The sequence below is a fragment of the Sinocyclocheilus anshuiensis genome, unplaced genomic scaffold (assembly GCF_001515605.1).
Source record: "Sinocyclocheilus anshuiensis isolate Anshui unplaced genomic scaffold, SAMN03320099.WGS_v1.1 scaffold23, whole genome shotgun sequence".
Classification (NCBI taxonomy): domain Eukaryota; kingdom Metazoa; phylum Chordata; class Actinopteri; order Cypriniformes; family Cyprinidae; genus Sinocyclocheilus; species Sinocyclocheilus anshuiensis.
The window spans coordinates 666,270-684,797 of NW_015552545.1; the positions used below are offsets into that span (position 1 = coordinate 666,270).

General features: G+C 37.5%; 2 protein-coding genes across 3 annotated transcripts; one reads left to right on the plus strand and one right to left on the minus strand.

The window, feature by feature from the left end:
• Positions 1-21: 21 nt before the first annotated feature.
• LOC107664035 (transcription elongation factor A protein 1-like) lies at positions 22-4,513 on the minus strand. Of its 2 annotated transcripts, none has more exons than XM_016454477.1 (10): positions 4,292-4,513; positions 3,712-3,774; positions 3,513-3,618; positions 2,847-2,946; positions 2,557-2,702; positions 1,172-1,228; positions 896-1,050; positions 657-803; positions 507-578; positions 22-395 (listed from the first exon to the last, which is right to left on the minus strand). In XM_016454477.1, exons 1-10 carry the CDS (start codon positions 4,364-4,366, stop codon positions 387-389), a joined length of 930 nt encoding a protein of 309 aa, XP_016309963.1. In that variant the 5' UTR covers positions 4,367-4,513; the 3' UTR covers positions 22-386. The 2 variants fall into 2 exon arrangements, with proteins under 2 accessions (XP_016309963.1, XP_016309964.1); XM_016454478.1 differs by having other exon boundaries at positions 4,439-4,510.
• Positions 4,514-9,822: 5,309 nt separating this feature from the next.
• Positions 9,823-17,093, plus strand: LOC107664028 (oxygen-regulated protein 1-like). Its single transcript, XM_016454471.1, has 3 exons — positions 9,823-10,191; positions 10,916-11,072; positions 11,219-17,093. Exons 1-3 carry the CDS (start codon positions 9,823-9,825, stop codon positions 16,705-16,707), a joined length of 6,015 nt encoding a protein of 2,004 aa, XP_016309957.1. The 3' UTR covers positions 16,708-17,093.
• Positions 17,094-18,528: the final 1,435 nt, after the last annotated feature.

The window sequence follows — 18,528 nt, forward strand, 5'->3', positions numbered from 1 at the left end:
ACCAAAAGCAAACATATGCTAAAAGCATTTTATTTGAAAATGGGCAAGTCTGTCTAGGAAAATTAAATATTTTTGACTAGCTTTCATTAGAGCAAAGCAAAACTGTCTAAATATGAATGTTGTATGTCGTCAAAATGTTTAACTACATATAAAAAGTGATGGTAAAAGAAAACAGAAATTCGACAACATTGATCATAGTCCAAAGGCCTATGGCCTAGCTATACGTCAAGTTAAAACACAGGACATGAGTTTGGACCATTAAAATAAAACAAACAGTTGAGTGTGGCCTTTGTACATCAGGTGCGCCAACAAATTGTTGTCCATGATACAGAAACGTGGTCCTGGAATTTAGCTACATCTCCAAACACAGAGAACAAACCCCAACTTCAGCAGAACTGTGGAAACAGATTGAATAGAGACAGCGTTAATTACATTTGTCTTGTTTGTGGATAATATCAATTTATCAATGGATACAACAAAAGAAAATAGCAAAAGAAAAAACATACCTTCCACCTATTTCCACATTCAGTGCAGAAGACGAATGTTGTCATCGGTTCATCAGCACTTCGAGTTTGAACCTAAAGAAAGTTGTGTGTTTATAAAATGTATAAATAAAAAACCCTACACTGACATTCATAAACATTGTCTAGGATTACCTGGGTGTAGGTACACTTCTTCTTTTTGCACTTGCCACAAGTAAACAGGTCAGTCTGGGTGCCCCCAGAAGTGGCCACCTGGTGGTCCCTGATGGCTTCTTTGGTCAGATTCTTACGCATCTCCTTCAGCTCATCACTTGCCATTTCCTGTTGGATTTAGATTTCCACAATGTCAGTATGAGAGAGAACATGTTTCTATAATTAGTACACAATGTTAAAGTGAACTGGTTGTCACTCACCTCTGCTGTCATTTTTGCTATGCGGTCTGGACTCACATTCCCACACAGCACATTCCTTCTCAGGTTGGGATTCTTTGCATCCTTAAGATTGGATATTCGGCTTCGTACGCGATTCTTGTATTTCATATCAGTATTTTTGAACTCCAAAAAGATACGTGCAAGTTGATCAAGGAAATGCATGTGAAATTTAGTATGCTGACAACTAGTATTTTTTCAGACTTTGCTCACATTTCAATAACAATTGCTACTTTTTTGGGATGAATATGAAAAGGATATATTCTTCTATCTGAGCTCCAAGTTCATCGCAGTCAGCACCAATCGCAATGTAATCATCTAAAAGAAAAAGACAACACTTTAACCATTTAAAAACAAGCAAAATGCAAATATATATATATATATATATATATACTGTATATATATATATATATTAGGGATGTCAACGATTAATCGATGATCGATTAATTGACGATAAGAGATGCAATCGATTAAAGCTATCGATGGTCGATTAAGCAATTTAATTTTGGGCTGCGTGCGGCTCATGCGCAGCTGGATTCAAAACAGCAATTAAAAGGCGCTGTGACTGACACTTGACTACACGTTTTCCCAGAGCATTCAATGATGGCACTAAACGGTGATGCCACAACTAAGAGCATCCTTCACGAGTTTCTGCATGGACCTAACTATAGCCTAGGGCACAGGTTTTCAAGCCCTGGGACAAAATGGGATGCTTTAAGGAAAAGTTTGCTTTATTTTGCAAAAGCACAAATCTTGTTTTTATTGTGAGTGTGCAAAAATAAAAGTAACCACTTCTGCGGATTATATCTTACTCCAAAAATTGTGTTTTTTATGTTTCAACTGTTCGATCGCACCGGCGCCTCGTGGGCACACACCACACATATTCTAGCAATTCAAGCTTACATCGCAGTCTGTTCATTATCAAAATAAAATACAGTCAACCAAACATATAAAAGGTTACACTGGTCTATGAATATGTGCCGAATGAGACGTGAGTAATAACCTCCAAATACATCTATAAAAACCCGCGATCGCTCCGTCTCGTATGCACGCAAGCATGCACTGTCACGATCTAATGCACTGTAAATGCCACTACTAGCAAATTTTATTCAAACTAAACCCCCTTTAATTCGGGTGAGAAAGCAGGGTTTTTTTTGAGTGGCTTTTGCACATCCTGTCATGCCGGTGACTGCGTGCTGCTGCATTAAAGTTAACGATTAATCGATTAAGTTATCGTTAATTTAAATGACAATCGATCATGGAAATGATCGAAAATTGACATCCCTAATATGACTGTACCTCTGAAGATTCTGACTGTCTTCAGAACATACACACACACATACACACCCCTTGAAAAGGTATAGACCATAAACATATATATATAAACATATTCAATTTCATATGAAAGTAATATGACAGTCTAAAAATTACACAAAAAGAAATTATTAAATTGATATATAATTAAAGAGTCCAATTAAATTAGTATTAATCAAAGTATTCCATGCATTTTGCACCATTCACTCAAGTTTGAATGTACGATTTATAATTCAGAAAGATAACAAAATTAGTACCAGGTCTAAATACTCTTGGCAAGACTTAGCAAGGAGAAAAATGTGTGCACAGAAGAATTGCCTGCCATGACTTGCCTCCTGTTTGCAAAGCACTTGACAGCATCTCCCTGCACTTGATACGGACTGAGTCAGATGTGCCTGGTGCTCGTGGGAAAGTGGCTATCAGTGTGTTGGGTGTTACATCGACAGACTCACTCTTACTGCTAGAATTACTGCTTGAGCTGAGAGAGAAGAAATAAAGAGACAGAGGAAAAAGGAATAGAAATCAGAGGATGAGGAAGTTAGATCTATAAAGCCTTATTTAATGAGCAATGTGATTATTTAAGTGGAAAATAATCTTATGACCATTAAAATGGTCTTGGTACCTCTCCTCTCTGGGCTCCGGGCTGGCTTGAGATGGTGAAACCACTGGTGTTGTGTGTTCCTTCTTTTTCTCCTCAGAGTTCTTTTCCGCAGCAGGTTCATCTGGATGTCAAAACCACTCGTTAGACATTTCATCAGTGTAATACTAAAAATTATCAAAAATTGACCTATATATATGTGTGGTGACTCAAAATCTTGTAAAAAAGAAAACCTGCAGTTGCTACCACATACAGGCAATTACTGGTATTACAACAACACAAACCCATCATGACTTATATTAATGTTACATAAGAAACTAAACGAGTAGTTTGAAATAAATTATTCAGTATTATACATTATATTATACACAAAGCCCCAAAAAGTATTTAGACACATAAGGCCCACTTTAAAAATGTGTGTGCAGTGCAATGACTGGTTTAATACTTGATACTTCTAACATAATGGAATTCATACTTTAATTGCAGCTTAAGTGTCTAAATTAAATATAAGCATGCTGATACAAGCATTATATGACCTCTTAATAACCAAGAAACTACATATGGGAAATTCAACCAATCTGTAAAATTGGAGGAAAAACTAATAAGAAATGCTTACAGCATTTTAAAAAACACTCCTTGCTCACACAGATTCAAATGAAAAAGCTAATGTTATTTGTTGATTACACTTACCAAGCAATTTCTTCCAGGATTTGATCAAGGACTTGGCCAGTGAGGTTACTTCATCGTCTGTGCTCTGCTTGCGGATGGCATTGACCGACATCCCGATCCTCGTAGACTATTCATAAGAGAAGCAGTAGAAATCTCTCGTTAAACTGTATTTTAGCACCGAAGCGCGAATGAGGAGCCGTGAACAACAGAGTAAACATACCTGCAGAAGCTCCAGGGTCATGGGTATATTCTTTAATTCCTTTAGTAAGTCCAGTGCACCGGCCTAATAAAAAAACACGGCTTACTAAAACACATTTCATTACGATACACTGATAGAAACTTTATGGGAACTTCAATAACACATAAGCATGTTTACAGAAACGTCAACATAAGTTACTATGTAGCATAACACCTACCTATCCTCACTTTTACGTCCACGATATGGGCAAAACATTGCTTTATTATATATTTTTTTAAACATACTGAACGCAGGAGTCCGTCTTTTTTAGAATAACTTAATTTGCATTACCGCCTCCCGCTGACTGACCCTGTGCATTTATCCGTGCTAACAGCTAATTTCCCCGCTAAGCGTCGAGTTTCTTAAACAATAAACTAAACCACTATATATGTCTCTCATTTAAGCATTAACCACTAAATCTATTCGAAAAACAGATCCTCAGTTTCGCTGTAGATGATTAAATCAGTTCTTCTTCGTGTGTGTAGCTGTTAGCTTGCTACGTAACTAACGTTAGCCTCGTCTGATCCGAGACATGAAATTCATTCATGACAAAACACCTCACCCCGTTCTTCTTCTGTGCCATTTTATCCATATTTTTTGCGATCCGGATGATCTCTTCCTCCTCTTTCTTACCCATTATTGATGTTTAGTGGTCAATATTAAATTTAAACGGAGTTTAAATTGATAAAAACGTAGAACACCACACAACCTGCGGCGAACGCAGCAGCTCTCCCCCTCTGGCAGGAAGGCGTTTCTATGAAAAGCCTAGACATCACTAATCAACCCATTGACTAGAAGCGCCATGGATCAATCAATCGACGTAAAGCGCAGGCAACACTAATCGAAGAAACGAACGCGCGTCACACTTGAAGCATTCTGAATGAATGCATTGCATCTAGTTTATCCTTACACCACTTGAAATTGACACACATAAGTGATTCAAATGTTATAAACAAGATGTCAAATATCTTGAGCCGTATGGTGGAGCGATTTGGTAGTGATTTGTGCTGAAAGTACTGTGTGGTGAGATTCCAGCAACCTCTGTTTGTAACACTAGAGTGCGCTAGTGTTTACTACGACGGTAGTGCTCAGAGTCATGTTTTTATAATCAGTGAGGATATATTACAAAATCAGTTCTTTTGGCGCGCAATTTCGAAGTATATTGATGTAGCAGTGGGCTATATGTTTGTTGAGTGCCTCCAAATGTTGGGAATGAGCTGAGGCTGACACGAAAAGGCAATAGATTAGATAGTAGTGGATGCTGAAATACCCCAGAAAAATGAGAAGCTAAAACTGTGGAAACTACAGAACATATGGTGTTTCTGTTAGTCTAATGCCTATAACAGTAGTTTGCTTGAATGTATAAAGAGTAGGCTAGTGAATATTGTGGAAAGTTTTACTGTGCATAGGCCGCTTTTTACATTTTTCTTTTTCTTTCTTTCTTTCTTTCTTTCTTTCTTTCTTTCTTTCTTTCTTTCTTTCTTTCTTTCGATAACTCTCAGTGTATAAGCCCTGAGTTAGAAAGTTTATCCGTTTTTAGATCCTCGCGGGTGCGGAACCTAGGTATTCTAGTCGACCAGCATTTAAAATTTGATAAACATATCTCTTCTGTCATTGGGTCCAGTTTCTATCAGCTTTGTGTACTGTCTAAAATGAAAATGAATTGATTCAATCTCAAATTGCGCGTCTTCAGCGGTCCCTCACGTTAGGCTTAAGCGTAGAGGGGAGCGTGCATTTGCGGTGGCAGGGCCACGACTCTGGAATACCCTTCCTTTAGAGATTAGAATGGCCCCTTCTTTGTCTGTTTTTAAGTCCTTGCTAAAAACTTATTTGTTTTCCTTAGTGTATTGACTACTGTGATATGGTCATTTTTAAACGTGCGGTTTTAAATTTTTGTCTGGTTTGTTCTCTGTGTATGTGGTAAAATTGTTGCTCTTCTGAAAAGCACTTTGGTCAGCCTGGTGGCTGTTGTATATGTGCTCTACAAATAAAATGAACTTGAACTTGAACTTGTGTTCACTTTTAACTGCAATGTAATCAAAGTGTTTGATTAATTGTCATTTGTAACTAACTGCATGATTCTTACTGAACATTTCTGCCAAAATCACCACTAATAACATACTCCTAAATGTAACGTACAAACTTAATATTTTCTGTAAAGCTTCTTTGCAATGATTGGTATCGTGAAAAGCACTATAAACTTGAATAGCGCAAATAAAACTTGAATTTAATTGAATGTAAAAATGAACACAGAAGTCGTCATTTACTCCTGACATCTGAGCTGCTGAAGACGGCTTGATTTTGTTTTTGAAGTGACTGTGCCCCCAATCTACCTAAATGCATCTATGTTCCCGCAAATCATTTGTGATCCAGCTTCACCAACAGAAGGGAGTATAAGTTTTTTTTTTTTTTATGAATCTTTGCAAATCGCCTTTCCTAATAATGTGCTAGTTAGCAAGATCTGCGACGAATCCGCATTTACAATCCGCTAAAGTTTACAGTCTCGTGAGAACGGCTCCGCGCGGAAGTTGAAATTACAGAGGAGCAATGGGAGGCAGCCCTTAAACAGATTCATGGCTCATCAGTTTGTGCAAGACATGGACTCATACAGTTTAAAGTAATACATCGTTTACACTGGTCTAAACAAAAGCTCAGTAAGATATTCCCAAATGTAAACCCTTCATGTGGGTCCATATATTTTGGAGCTGCCCAAAATTATCATCCTACTGGGGAAGTATTTTTCTGACATTGTCAAGAATATTACAAAGGCCAATTGATCTAGATCCCCTGATGGCGGTTTTAGGTATTGTTGAATCTGAGATAGCTAAAAACAGGGCTGAACAAAATATGATTTTATTTGTTTGTCTACTAGCACGAAGATTAACATTGTTAAACTGGAAACAGAAAGCTGCCCCCACATATATAAATCTAATGAGGGATATAATGAAACATTTGGAGCTCGAGAAAATCAGATTCTCCTTAAAAAATAAAGAGGAAAAGTTTTCTGAGATATGGCAACCTTTTATAAATTACTTTGGTGATATTGATTCTACGGGAATTGGTTGAATTGATCCATTGAGATAAATGCTTAATTGAGCTAAGAAGAGGATTGAATTCATACTTGAGGTGTTTATTGGACTAATGCCCCCACTTTTGTTTTATACATATTGTCTACTGTTGTTTTCTCCGTGTCACTTTTTTCCTGTTCTGTAATTATATGTTGGATAGTTATATGTGAGATGTGAGTGAATATGTGTTGGTTTATATGTGTTGTTATGGTTTTGATATGTTTAAGAAAAATTTTTTTTTTTTTTTTTACTGTTCTGTAATTATATGTTGGATAGTTATATGTGAGATGTGAGTGAATATGTGTTGGTTTATATGTGTTGTTATGGTTTTGATATGTTTAAGAAAAGATCGAACAAGTAAAGCATTAAATATATATATATATGACCTTCTGTTATGAAACAGGATGTTGATTTCATACATGTCCACTGTAGAGGACACCAGGACTTAAAGCATGTTTATTACACATTTTGGGAGACACAACAAATGAATAGAGAAAAAATGATGTATCAATATTCCTATTGAATATTAGATATTATTATGAAAATCTAGCTAATTATTACTCCCATTATTGCACTTATTTGTTCATTCTATGTTGCCCCAAAAACACATTAATATGCAAATTAGATACAGTTTATAGATACATTGTATATAATGGAAAAACTCGTTTATGGCCATTTTACACACATTTTTCATAAAGAAAAATGTTTTTTAAAAATATCTTTCATAACATAGTTGAGAATCATCTTTATATAAAGTTTGGTATAAAAAATGAAAATTGATTTGTGATTAAAACAAAAATCCCACTGGTTTTGCATTTTCATGTCTATTCATGTCTTTTTATTTCTTAAAAAACAGGACTTTTTAAAGTCCCGATGTCTTCTACAGAGGACATGGCATAACATATGAATAAAATATAATTTTTTTAAAATGTATGCTCTAAACAATGTAATGACATGACAAAATACTAAATTCACAAAATTGTTTTTTTCCTGGTAGTCAGGAAGCTATTTAAAAAAATGTATGCTCTAAACAATGTAATGACATGACAAAATACTAAATTCACAAAACAGTTTTTTCCTGGTAGTCAGGAGGATATGTGTAGATATTAGAATATAATGCACAAGGGTAATGATGTTCTGGACTGTGGGAGGCTGTGGCCTTTTTCTGGTGTAGCTGAATATGCAGACAAGTCGTTTTCCAAAATCAGCCTATAAATTGTCGTCCTGACTTCTCAGTGGGATTTCAAAGATCAAGCTTAACACTTTGCTTGTAAATTTCAGACTTTCATGCTGGAAGGTTTGTCATTGCAACATCATTAATTATAATAGACATAGAAATAGAACGGAGTAGTTAATCAATTTAATAGATGAAAATTAGTTCTAAAGTAGGATTCAGATTTCAATAAATAAATAGGTATGGCCTTATATCAACATATTATTGGGTAGGCTGTATGACAAGGTGTAGGGGAAGTGAAAGAAATAATTCTATATATAAATATGTCTTTTGCTATCAATAATATATTGGTATATTGGTCCTGCTGGTTGTAACACTGGTTTATATAAAATTAATAATGTTCTGAAATTTTTGGTAAGTTTCATTTACATATCTAAAATCTAAAGACAAAATTTACTATATAGTATATACTATATAGCTATACTCAGGCCTTATACAATGGATATGTGAGATTCTATTTAAGACTTTTCTGGTTTTATATGTTTTACATTTTTATTTAAATAAAAAAAAAATGTATATAAAACTAAGTATATATATTTTGTCAGTTACTAAAAGTACTTTGCTTTTAATATTATTGATGTAATTGAAATGCGTTTTGTCACTCTATCCCAGTGCTTGCTTGTTATTAAATAAAATCCCATGTCTGTTACTCTCATGTGTGCAAGCCTCTAATGCTTAGAGATCAAGACAACGTGATTCTACATCCAGTGAATTTGTTTTGCCCTAACGAGTAACAAAACCAATAATTATTATGGCATGTTTTGATAATTGCAGCAATAATGCACCCTACACTGCTCTGAAACTCAACTAGTTATAGAACAGAGTAAGAGCTTGATCAGTGAGTGAAATTGTTCTGTTCAAACCAAACTGCTTGAAATTTCCCTAGAAACACTGCAAGGCTAATCTCCACCCCATGCTGATAAGGAAATCCTATAAAACGACCTGAGACATGACGGGGAGCCTTGAGATGACTAGAATCTGCTGAATATCAATGAACAATTATCAAACAATTTCTCATTATGAAGAAAAAAATAATAAAAGTTAAAGAATGAACAGATTCAGTAAGTTGAGTCAACTCTTATGCTGTACATATCTATATCACTGATTGATTCATGTGATACAAGATTATCATCACCCCAGATGTAATGCACTAAGAACTGATGTTGCCCTGCTGTAAACCAATCACAATCACAATATTCCTGCTGTGCTTCCGTAGTCACAGTTATGCTCCCACTGAGAGACACGTTTTACCAGCTGAGACGTCCCTTTCCCTTATAGTCAGCTGCAGCATCAAACCTCTCCACTTCACCCCACTCTAATCCCTATTAACAGAGGCCTTAAATCTGCTTATATCTCTGCAAGAAATTAGAAACACCTTCAGCCATCTGCTGGATACCACGCTAAGCAGAATAGATACTTCATGTCTCATTATGTTTAAGTGAAAACCACTAAAACAGCATATATGAATGTAATTTGTTTACAGTCAGATGAGACAAAGATGCAGGTATTAGGCTATATAAACAGTTGAGATCAACCGAAAGGTTTGCAAGAGGTTGTTGCATAATCGTGATGTTTTATGTTTGTATATCATTCATTATTATGGTTATCCGTATTGTACTGTTAGAAACCTCCTAGGTTAAATATACAGTTTAATTATATGTTAGTGCAAATGCTTAGATTATACAAACAACCAGTTTAAAAAAGTTCTTTTTTTTTACATTTCTTTTAATATATGAAGGCTTAAAATGATAATATTCTTGATGCTGTCTTTCTCTAAAATGCTGTTTAATCATGACCAAAGATTACACAAATCGACCCGGATGCCTGCCGTCCCAAAATAGCCCGGATGAGATTCATAAGAGACAGGTCCCTTGGAACACAACCAGACCTGCCAGTGCGGGACATCAAGCACGCAGAGAACTGGTCCGGCAGCTAGCAAAGAGAAATGAAGTGACCACAAGGGCAGGAAAAATGGCAGAAAACACAGTGGTGGTACGAACACCAAAAAGAGTGACAGTGTACAATAACAGGGATCCGAGTATGAAGAGAGTAATTGTTCTTCATAAGAGAACAGCCCCAAATTTTCAAGCTCTTTTGGATTATCTTTCTCAAGTGATGCAGTTCCCAGTTGTGAAGCTTTACACAGAAGATGGCAGAAGAGTAAGTATATCTCCAGAAAACACCATTTTGGACACCATATATCAGAAGGTTAAATATAGCAAATAGTGGTAACTGTCAACCAGTTAAGGATCTGAACTGCTAACACTACAGCTGGCTTAAGTTACTGAAATAATTTTTCTTTATTTCACACATCACTGTGCCCTTCAAAAAGTATATAAATAAAGTTATTTAAAAAAAAATCAATATGTTCTAAAAATAAGTACATCAATTTTGATGCATTTTATGTAAACACTCAATTATACTACTATATCTTTGACTAACAGAAAAAATAAACTAAAATGCTGTGATATTACACTGTAGTGTTTTAGTTTTGTACAAAAGATTTTGGCACTGTTAAACAACTTTTTTACAATACCTGTCTTAAAATATATTTGAGACAGTTTTGTTTTGCCTTGTCATTGAATTTTTAGCCTATTAGGTATGTTTTGTGCAAGATTTTGACCTTTTTAGCTTTTAAGCTTCAAAGTATACTATGTCTTTGTTCATTACTCATTCCGTCAATCCTTGATGTACTAAGCCATGATGTTTTAATTCTTACCCCCAGCTGTGAGAGTACACTATAATCTTGTGGTGTCTTAAGGAATGTCACACACATGACTGACTAAAGCTCATGTGAGCTGTCAAACTTATGTCCTAAAGTTTGAACTTCTGAAAAAAAAAGTTATTTACTGGATGCACATGAGTCTCTTTTCTATTTATATAGGTTGAAGGACTTCCTGCCCTCATCTTGTGCCCTGGGATTGTTGTGGCAGCTGGTAACGAACCCTTCAGAACAGGAAACTACAATCTCCAAGCTCCCACTAAAGTCCATTCAAGGATATTTGAATCTTTGCATCCAACACAAACTGAGACACTATTACGTAAGCCCAAATTAGAATTTTTTTTTAGCACTTCAGATCTTACATTGTGATTTTCAAGTTTAATTGTTGATGTTTTTTTTTTCTTTTTTTCCCTCACCGTCTTCCATCTTCTGGCTTCTAACAATATCGGATCATTCATCCATAAGAAGAAAAAAAGTTTCCAGCTGGAACTATTTCAAGATCAAGGAATTTCTCTTTATCTTCTGAGAGGTTCATTGTAGAGCAGATCAATAAGTCTCTAAATGGAAATCTGACAGAGCAGAATAGAACAATGAATGAATCAATGGAAACTGAAGGCAGTCAGCCAATGGGATCAGACCAGATGGAGACTTGTGACTATACCAGTGGTGTGGAGCAGAGGAATTACCCCATTATGCCTATCGAAGATGACATTGAAAAATCATTCCAGGTCAATGAAGATGGCAGCATGACAGTGGAGATGAAGGTGCATCTTACTATAAAACAAGAGGAAATGATCCACTGGACAACTACACTGAGCCGCATTTCCGTTAATAACCAGCAGAGTGCAGTGTGCAATTCCAAGCCACAGTCGGGTGCAAACTCATTAGATGTAACCAATGACTCAGGTAAAGGGTCGAATGGACCTCACAGCCTAGATTCTAAAGAAATCAACACACTCGCTAACAAATCTGCAGCATTCATCAAAGAAGAAAGGGAATATTATGGCAGTGATGCATCTTCTGAAAAGCCTAAGTCCATATATAGAAGGCCACCCACTCCAGGTTCCAGACAACGAAGAAAAGAGGCCTCAGTCGAAAACATCAAAACCGTTTCAGAGACTGAAGTTCAGGAGAGTACAGTAGGTGCGTACTCATACATGGAGCGAACTGCACAGGGAGAGCTGACGGAGGGTTACTGTGTAGTCAGTAGCAGCAGCACAAGAACTGTGTCAAAACCTGGGAAAAGTGAATCAGGAGAGGTTAGGCAGAAAAAGTCTGACTCCTCCTTTAGATCCTCAGGTGTTGCACAGATTCCTCAGCTACAAAACAATGGGACGATGGGAATAACAGAGACTGTGATGCACAAACATGAATCACAGGGTACGTGTGACAATTACAATGCAAATACACAGGTGTATGTGGACAACAAGCCTGGATATCACACAAAAGCTTTGCCTCAAATTAAGCCAGGCTCAACAGACTCAGAACCCTGTTTGTCAAGTAATGATTGTGATGTAGATCTCACTTGGCAGTCCACAAGGTCCAACTCCCAGGATGGTGGAAAAGCTAATATGCTGTCATTGTCATCTGCCTGTTCAACACCTCCCAAAAAAATTAACAACAATCCATCCATCCTTACTGATGATGAAAAACAAACTTTGGCTGAGTGCACGTCAGAAATGACTGAAAAGGAAATTAAGCATCCAGCAGCAGTGATGGAACAAGTCTCTGATGATAAAAGCATTGTTAGTAATAAAAATAATACACCAAAGTCCAAAAAATCAAAGAAAAGTACTTCTTCTGAATCATCTGGATTTTGGAAAAAAAAAAGGGGCAGTGCTTCAGGATCTTCAAAAGACCTACAAATGACTTCAGACACACCAAGCCACACAGGATCAGAGAAAAAGACTAGCTCAGCAGAAAATGATAGACGTGAACACAAAGCTGTAAGAGACAAAAATAAGAAGACAAAAACATTTGAAAGTTCTCCAAAGATTAGAAACTTGAATCTCAATACTGAAAATCAAAGTCGGTCAGATAAAGATCTCAAGTTAAAAGATAAAACCATCAAAGACATTTCCCACAAAGTAAACACAAAGGACCACGACTCTCAGCAGCCTAAATTAAAGAAGAATACTTTAGACATTCAATCGCCAGCCCATCAAGCTTCCCCAATAAAGAGGCTACCAAAACAAAGGTCAATGAATGGTGTCAGATCAAAATCCTCTAAAGAAAAACAGGAGTTGAGTGAAAGTGTGTCATTGCCTGTGCTACAATTGTCTTCAACCAGTGTAAATCAATATGTTGAAAGCTGGCTAAATAAAATTGAACCAGAATCTGTGCTCTATGATGATGAAACAACCCATCCAGAGGTTGTACCAAGAGCAATATTCCAGATAGGGAGTGACTCCACTGATGGCTCTATTATTAAAAGTGACCCTGAAAAAGATAGCGTAGATGTTGAAGGCCCTTCTCTAGAAGATAATGCTGACGAGAGGCCAACATCTCGCCCACCTGTACAAATAAGGTGTGAGGGAGAGCCACCCGAGCCACAGAGGCCGACAGGATTTTGTAAATCGATGCCAATTTTGAGGGTACATTCTGAAGAGGAGGGTCTTGTAAGAATGCACAAGTCATCTGAGAACTTGGTTCCACCCGACCCTTCTGAGACATCACAAAGTACAGAGGTCAAAGTTAGGTCAGGCATGAAACCGGTTGTGCAACAGTTGTGTTTGTCTGTTCAGTCCATCAAGCGGGCGTTGAGTCAGACCCTCTTAACACCTTTGGAAAGAGAAAAGTCCAGTAGTCTCCCGGATTTTCCCTCTCAGGTGGCCTCTGCCTTTGGTTCTCCCTCGAGAGCTCTTCTGTCTTTCTTGTCACTGATGACTCTGAGAGATGGACTTTCAGTCCTCTACAAAGATGAATCACAAGCCAGCAACTCTAATGTCTGTCCAGAGGCCCTGCAGGTAATGCAGTCCTTGGAAAAAATATCCAATATTAAAGATGAAAATGAGCTAAAGGCCAGCTTGACCAGTCTTCAAAGTTCAACTTCATCCAAATTAAAACAAAGCTGGAGAGATTTCCAAGAGCAAAATGTCTTTGAAGATAGTCCGCCGCTGTCACCAAGATTCTCAGAGCAGGAGTTTGCTGTAGAAGTGGACTTAGAAGGAGAAACGGAAAATCAGGACAAACAGCAAAGTTTTTGTATAGAACAGTTACTGGATGAACTGAACATGCCTAAAGATCTTCACAGAGAGATTTCCTCTCTTGTTGAAGGAGAACTAAAGTATTTTAATCAAGCAGACTTAATCAACTATGATGATGCCACCAGTGAAATCTTGGGTAAAGAAAAGGAAAATGAAGATGGCTCCTTAAGTGGTAGTTTTGAGAAAGCTGCTGACATGAAAGAGGAAAAGGAGAATATAGGCCAAGATAATGGAAAAACCAATGAAGACATAACAAATGATCCAATGGAACCAGAATCTCAGGAACTGTGTTTAATTCAAGCTCATTCCCCTGACTCAGAAACTATAGAAGAGGACCTGGGTAATGAAGATTCTGGTATAGCAGTGCACATTCAATCACCTGAGGTTAATGGTAGAGATTCAAGTAAAGCAGAGGTTTTAGAAACATCTGATAACAACCAGATGAATGCAGAGAACATGCAAGAAAGGGTAATGTATGAAGACTCAGAATCTGAAAACAACGATGGTGAAGGAAATCGTTCTCCAACATCAGAACAAAAGATGACAGATATAGCTGTAGAAGAAGTTTCTGAGCTCTCTGATCACCAAGACAATATGTCTGAAAGCGAGGACAATGTAACGCCAGAGATTATAGAACAACGAAACACTGATGTTGAGGAGGAGGACACCATTCAGAACATCAGGGTAACTAGCGAACAATCAGATGCTTCAGAACCCGACGACACAAATGCCAAACGCTCATGTTCAGCATTAGAAACTGAGTGTGTGCCATTTTTAGACAGAGAGGCAACTGAGCTAAATTATGACAATCAATACAGTACAGTTGAGGACTGCGTCAGAGAGGAAGCTGATCTTTCTGATTTTGAGGAAATGATTAGTGATGGAGGACATGAACAAGAAAACAAGTCCATCTTATCAGAATGTAAGTCCATTCACTCAGAGCCTTCAGAGACATCTTCGCCTCATCATGATACAGAGGGTGAATGTAGAGAGCAAACATTAGAATCATCCAGCCAAGAAGATGATCGGGTGATGTCTCCAGATGTCAAAGATGCAGATCAACGAGAAGATGTGCTCAGATGTGTCTCAGAAGGTGAGGATCCTGATCCACACTGCAACAGCAGCCCTCAATATGTTAGTAATGATGAAAATGGTATGACTCCTGAAGCTGAATATGAGAAAATGCAGCAAATTGAAAATGGGCTTGTGGAAGAACTCGACATTAATGAGGTGGACCATGAGAGCTATGAAGTTTATAGAGTAGATCCAGATGCTGAACCAGACTCCTGTAAAACCTCTGATCATGAGGCTGTGGATGAGGATGGGACAGAAATAAAGCCAAACACAAGTGATTCCAAACACTGCAAAGTCCAGACATTAGAGAAAGGTAGTTTCACTAAAAAGGACAGTTCTGCTGAAGAATGTGATGTAGAAGAGGAAGACTATGTAGGTTTGCTTGATTCTCATAATAGCGTGAATGGTGTTAGACACTCGTGTACTGACACTAAAGATTCTGTGGAAGGGGAGTCATGCAGCAGTATGCAGAGTACAAGTGAGAACCAGTTTGAGAAAGCTTTGGGTATGGAACATGGCTATCATTACCTACTACATCCAACTGAGATCTCACAAGAGCTGTTAGACTTAATTAATTCGGCTTTGTTGTCCTCTACCCTGACTGTCACATGTGATTCAAATGGCAACCTCAGAATAGAGCCAGACAAATGCAAAATGAGGGAGATGTTTATGGCTTGCTCAAGGACAGATGATCAGTACGGTCAAAAATGTCTCCCGAGCCCGAATACATCAGATCTGTCTGATTACAGGCCTGAGACGTCCGACAATGGCGGGTACCAATCGCAGGAGCTTTTTACGGAGAGTGGAGAAGAGGAGGCGGAGAGGTTACGTATTTTTCGAGAAATCATAAAACAAAGTTCAGAGAAGCCAAAAAGAATAAATCATGTAAACGAGAACGGCTTGATGAAATCGTCTACATGGATGACAACAAAACCTACTCCCAGTCCAAGTTTAAAAAGCAGCAGTCTTGCTTCTTTTCAGGATACTAAAAGCGCAATCCAAGAGACACTGTCCCACAGTAGATCACCAAGCGATAAAAGTTCACTTGACGGAGACTCTGAGTCGGTACAGTGCATGGGTTTAAAAGATAACGTGGTCTCTGGAGAGGGAGTGCTGATTGATAAAGGCAGGTGGCTTCTCAAGGAAAACCACCTTATCCATAACTCTCCTCCTGCAACTATGGGAATGTATGGAAATGCAGATACCACATCAGCTGACACAGCTCAGGACAACAGGAGTGAGTATTCAGCCTACCCATATTGTGAGAACCAAGCCTCTCCTCTGGCTGTAATATCCTCTTCTGAGATGGAGGACATGGCTAAAACCCCTACACCAAAATGTATGTACTTTAATATGTCACATAGCAGTGACTCTGATCCTCTCTTGGATGCCCAAAGTGTCAATAATGGCAGCAGTGGAGGGAACGCTAGGAGAAACAAGGAACTTAAGGTATCTCCAATGGGTGAGTCTTCTAAAATGTGGGCAAAGAAAAATGGAAGTATGTCTTCATTCGCATCTGTTGAATTCAAACTGCCTGATGGGAAAGTTCATCCTCAGGAGGGGTTGCGATCTGGTACTAACAGATCTCAGAGTCAAGACAGTCGGAGAGTACAAGAGGAGGAGTCGAGGGAGGGTCTAAATCTCAGGTGTGGGCAACACTGCCCAATACTATAGTTCAAAAGGGAAAATGAACCAGCTACAAGCACTTCTATTTAAGGTATTATCCGATTTAATTTATTTGTAGTAGCTTATTTGCTTAAACTGTTTGAACAGCACAATGTAAAGGCCTACAGTCTTTAACTGCAGTGAAACGACTTTAATTTCCTCACTTTGGTGCCTGCTGGTCTTTAAGCTTTCAGTTTCAAACAGTTTTGGGTTATTTCATGTATTTTCATTTCACAGAGGCTATATTGCACAACTCATCTGATTTACTTGAACTTATTGAACTTCCTAAGTGGTATTTCTCATAGAGAAAAAAGAAATGAACTTAATTGTTGCATTTGTTTCCTAATGTAATTTCTTATTTGAATGGTGAATAATTTACCCTCAGCCCTAAAATATGCTTGTAAAAATCTGATGTACAGAAATCAATACGTGTAACGCAGGCAGCTGTCATCATTATCACATTAAATGTGATTATTTTTATTGTGCTGATATCAAATAAAATCGCATCACTTCTACAAATGATCTATTTTATTAAACTGGTTAGATTAATTGTATACATTTATATACAGTAGGTGTTATATACTTACTTCCTTCAGCACAAAAGTTGTTGTTTAATATACATGCAGACATTTTCCTCAACTGATTTGCATAATTAAAACGCACAGATAAAAAAAAAAAAATCAGAGAAATCAACCAAGAAAAAAAGACAGACAGCTCCTGGATCTGGACAAATTAGCTTAGTTCCCAAAACACTGTTGTTAAGCAGTGTGGGGTTTAAGGAAATATTGCCTGTGGAATGTCAACCAGCTGAAATTGACTTTATTTCCAGTGTATGGGAATTGTTATTGTTACGGGCAGAGAATTCAGAATCCAGTTGCAAGTGAAAAGTGATTTATTGTGACAATTAAATAGTGAAGCTGGGTATAATGTAACTGCCTATATCAGAGCCTAGACCACTGTGGCCGATGGATTTGGTAATGCAAATGGAGATTTAGTGAATGAAAAAAAGAAGAAAAAAAAAGAATATAATTATTCTAAATGGAAATATTGTTTGACATCTAACTTTGAAAAAAAAAAAATTTGTTGATGAGGTTTGTGTCATGACTTTTTTCTTGGGTGTTCATGTTGGAATTAATTGCAAATAACAATAAGTAATACAAGTTGGGTATTTCATGATGGGTATACTGAATGGTCCATGGAAAACACTGCGTTCAGTTCCATACTATTTCCAGCATTTTACAGCTGAGCTCCCAAAGTTTCTCAGCCATTTCATCATCTCTAGCAGCTCTGGTGCATCTTGAAGGTCTGCAGTTGCTTTAGAAAATGGGAAAGGAATAGACAGAAAAAACAATTCATTATGGGTTCCAGTCAGTTTATACGTGTTGCCTCTGGAACTGTATTTAATGCAGTATGACAAAATTCAATACCTGTAGTAAGCACCACTCTCTTTGTCTAATTCTGGTTGTACTGCACAGTAGATGGTAGTTTGTGCTCCCTGCACTGGGGACTTTGTGAAAGGTCTGAAAACCTTCCACATGATTAGAAGTCCGAGATTCATATGTCTTTTAAGTTCTGTCCGCACAATTCCTGGATGGACTGCATATGCCGTAACACCGGTGTCTGAAGATACAATTAATGATAGGCAAAAGTATGCCAAAATTTCCCATTCATTTTGGCCAAGGAGCGAGTGAAAAGGATATTGGCCAATTTACTCTGACCATATGCCCTCCTACTGTGGTAACTCCTCTCACTATTGATATCATCAAGTGCTATTGTGCCCCAACTATGAGCCATGGAGGAAAGGTTGATGAGGGGGCAGATCTCTTCAGC

What these genes read in the sequence shown, in the direction of transcription:
- LOC107664028 (XM_016454471.1), top strand. Translation starts at nt 9,823, where the DNA reads ATGACCAAAGATTACACAAATCGACCCGGATGCCTGCCGTCCCAAAAT. An exon ending in ACACAGAAGATGGCAGAAGA is followed by an intron (nt 10,192 to 10,915) that starts GTAAGTATATCT and finishes CTATTTATATAG; the next exon opens with GTTGAAGGACTTCCTGCCCT. An exon ending in ACAAACTGAGACACTATTAC is followed by an intron (nt 11,073 to 11,218) that starts GTAAGCCCAAAT and finishes TTCATCCATAAG; the next exon opens with AAGAAAAAAAGTTTCCAGCT.
- LOC107664035 (XM_016454477.1), bottom strand. Translation starts at nt 4,366, where the DNA reads ATGGGTAAGAAAGAGGAGGAAGAGATCATCCGGATCGCAAAAAATATG. An exon ending in AAGTGCTTTGCAAACAGGAG is followed by an intron (nt 1,229 to 2,556) that starts GCAAGTCATGGC and finishes TTTTTCTTTTAG; the next exon opens with ATGATTACATTGCGATTGGT. An exon ending in AGAAGTGTACCTACACCCAG is followed by an intron (nt 579 to 656) that starts GTAATCCTAGAC and finishes AACTTTCTTTAG; the next exon opens with GTTCAAACTCGAAGTGCTGA.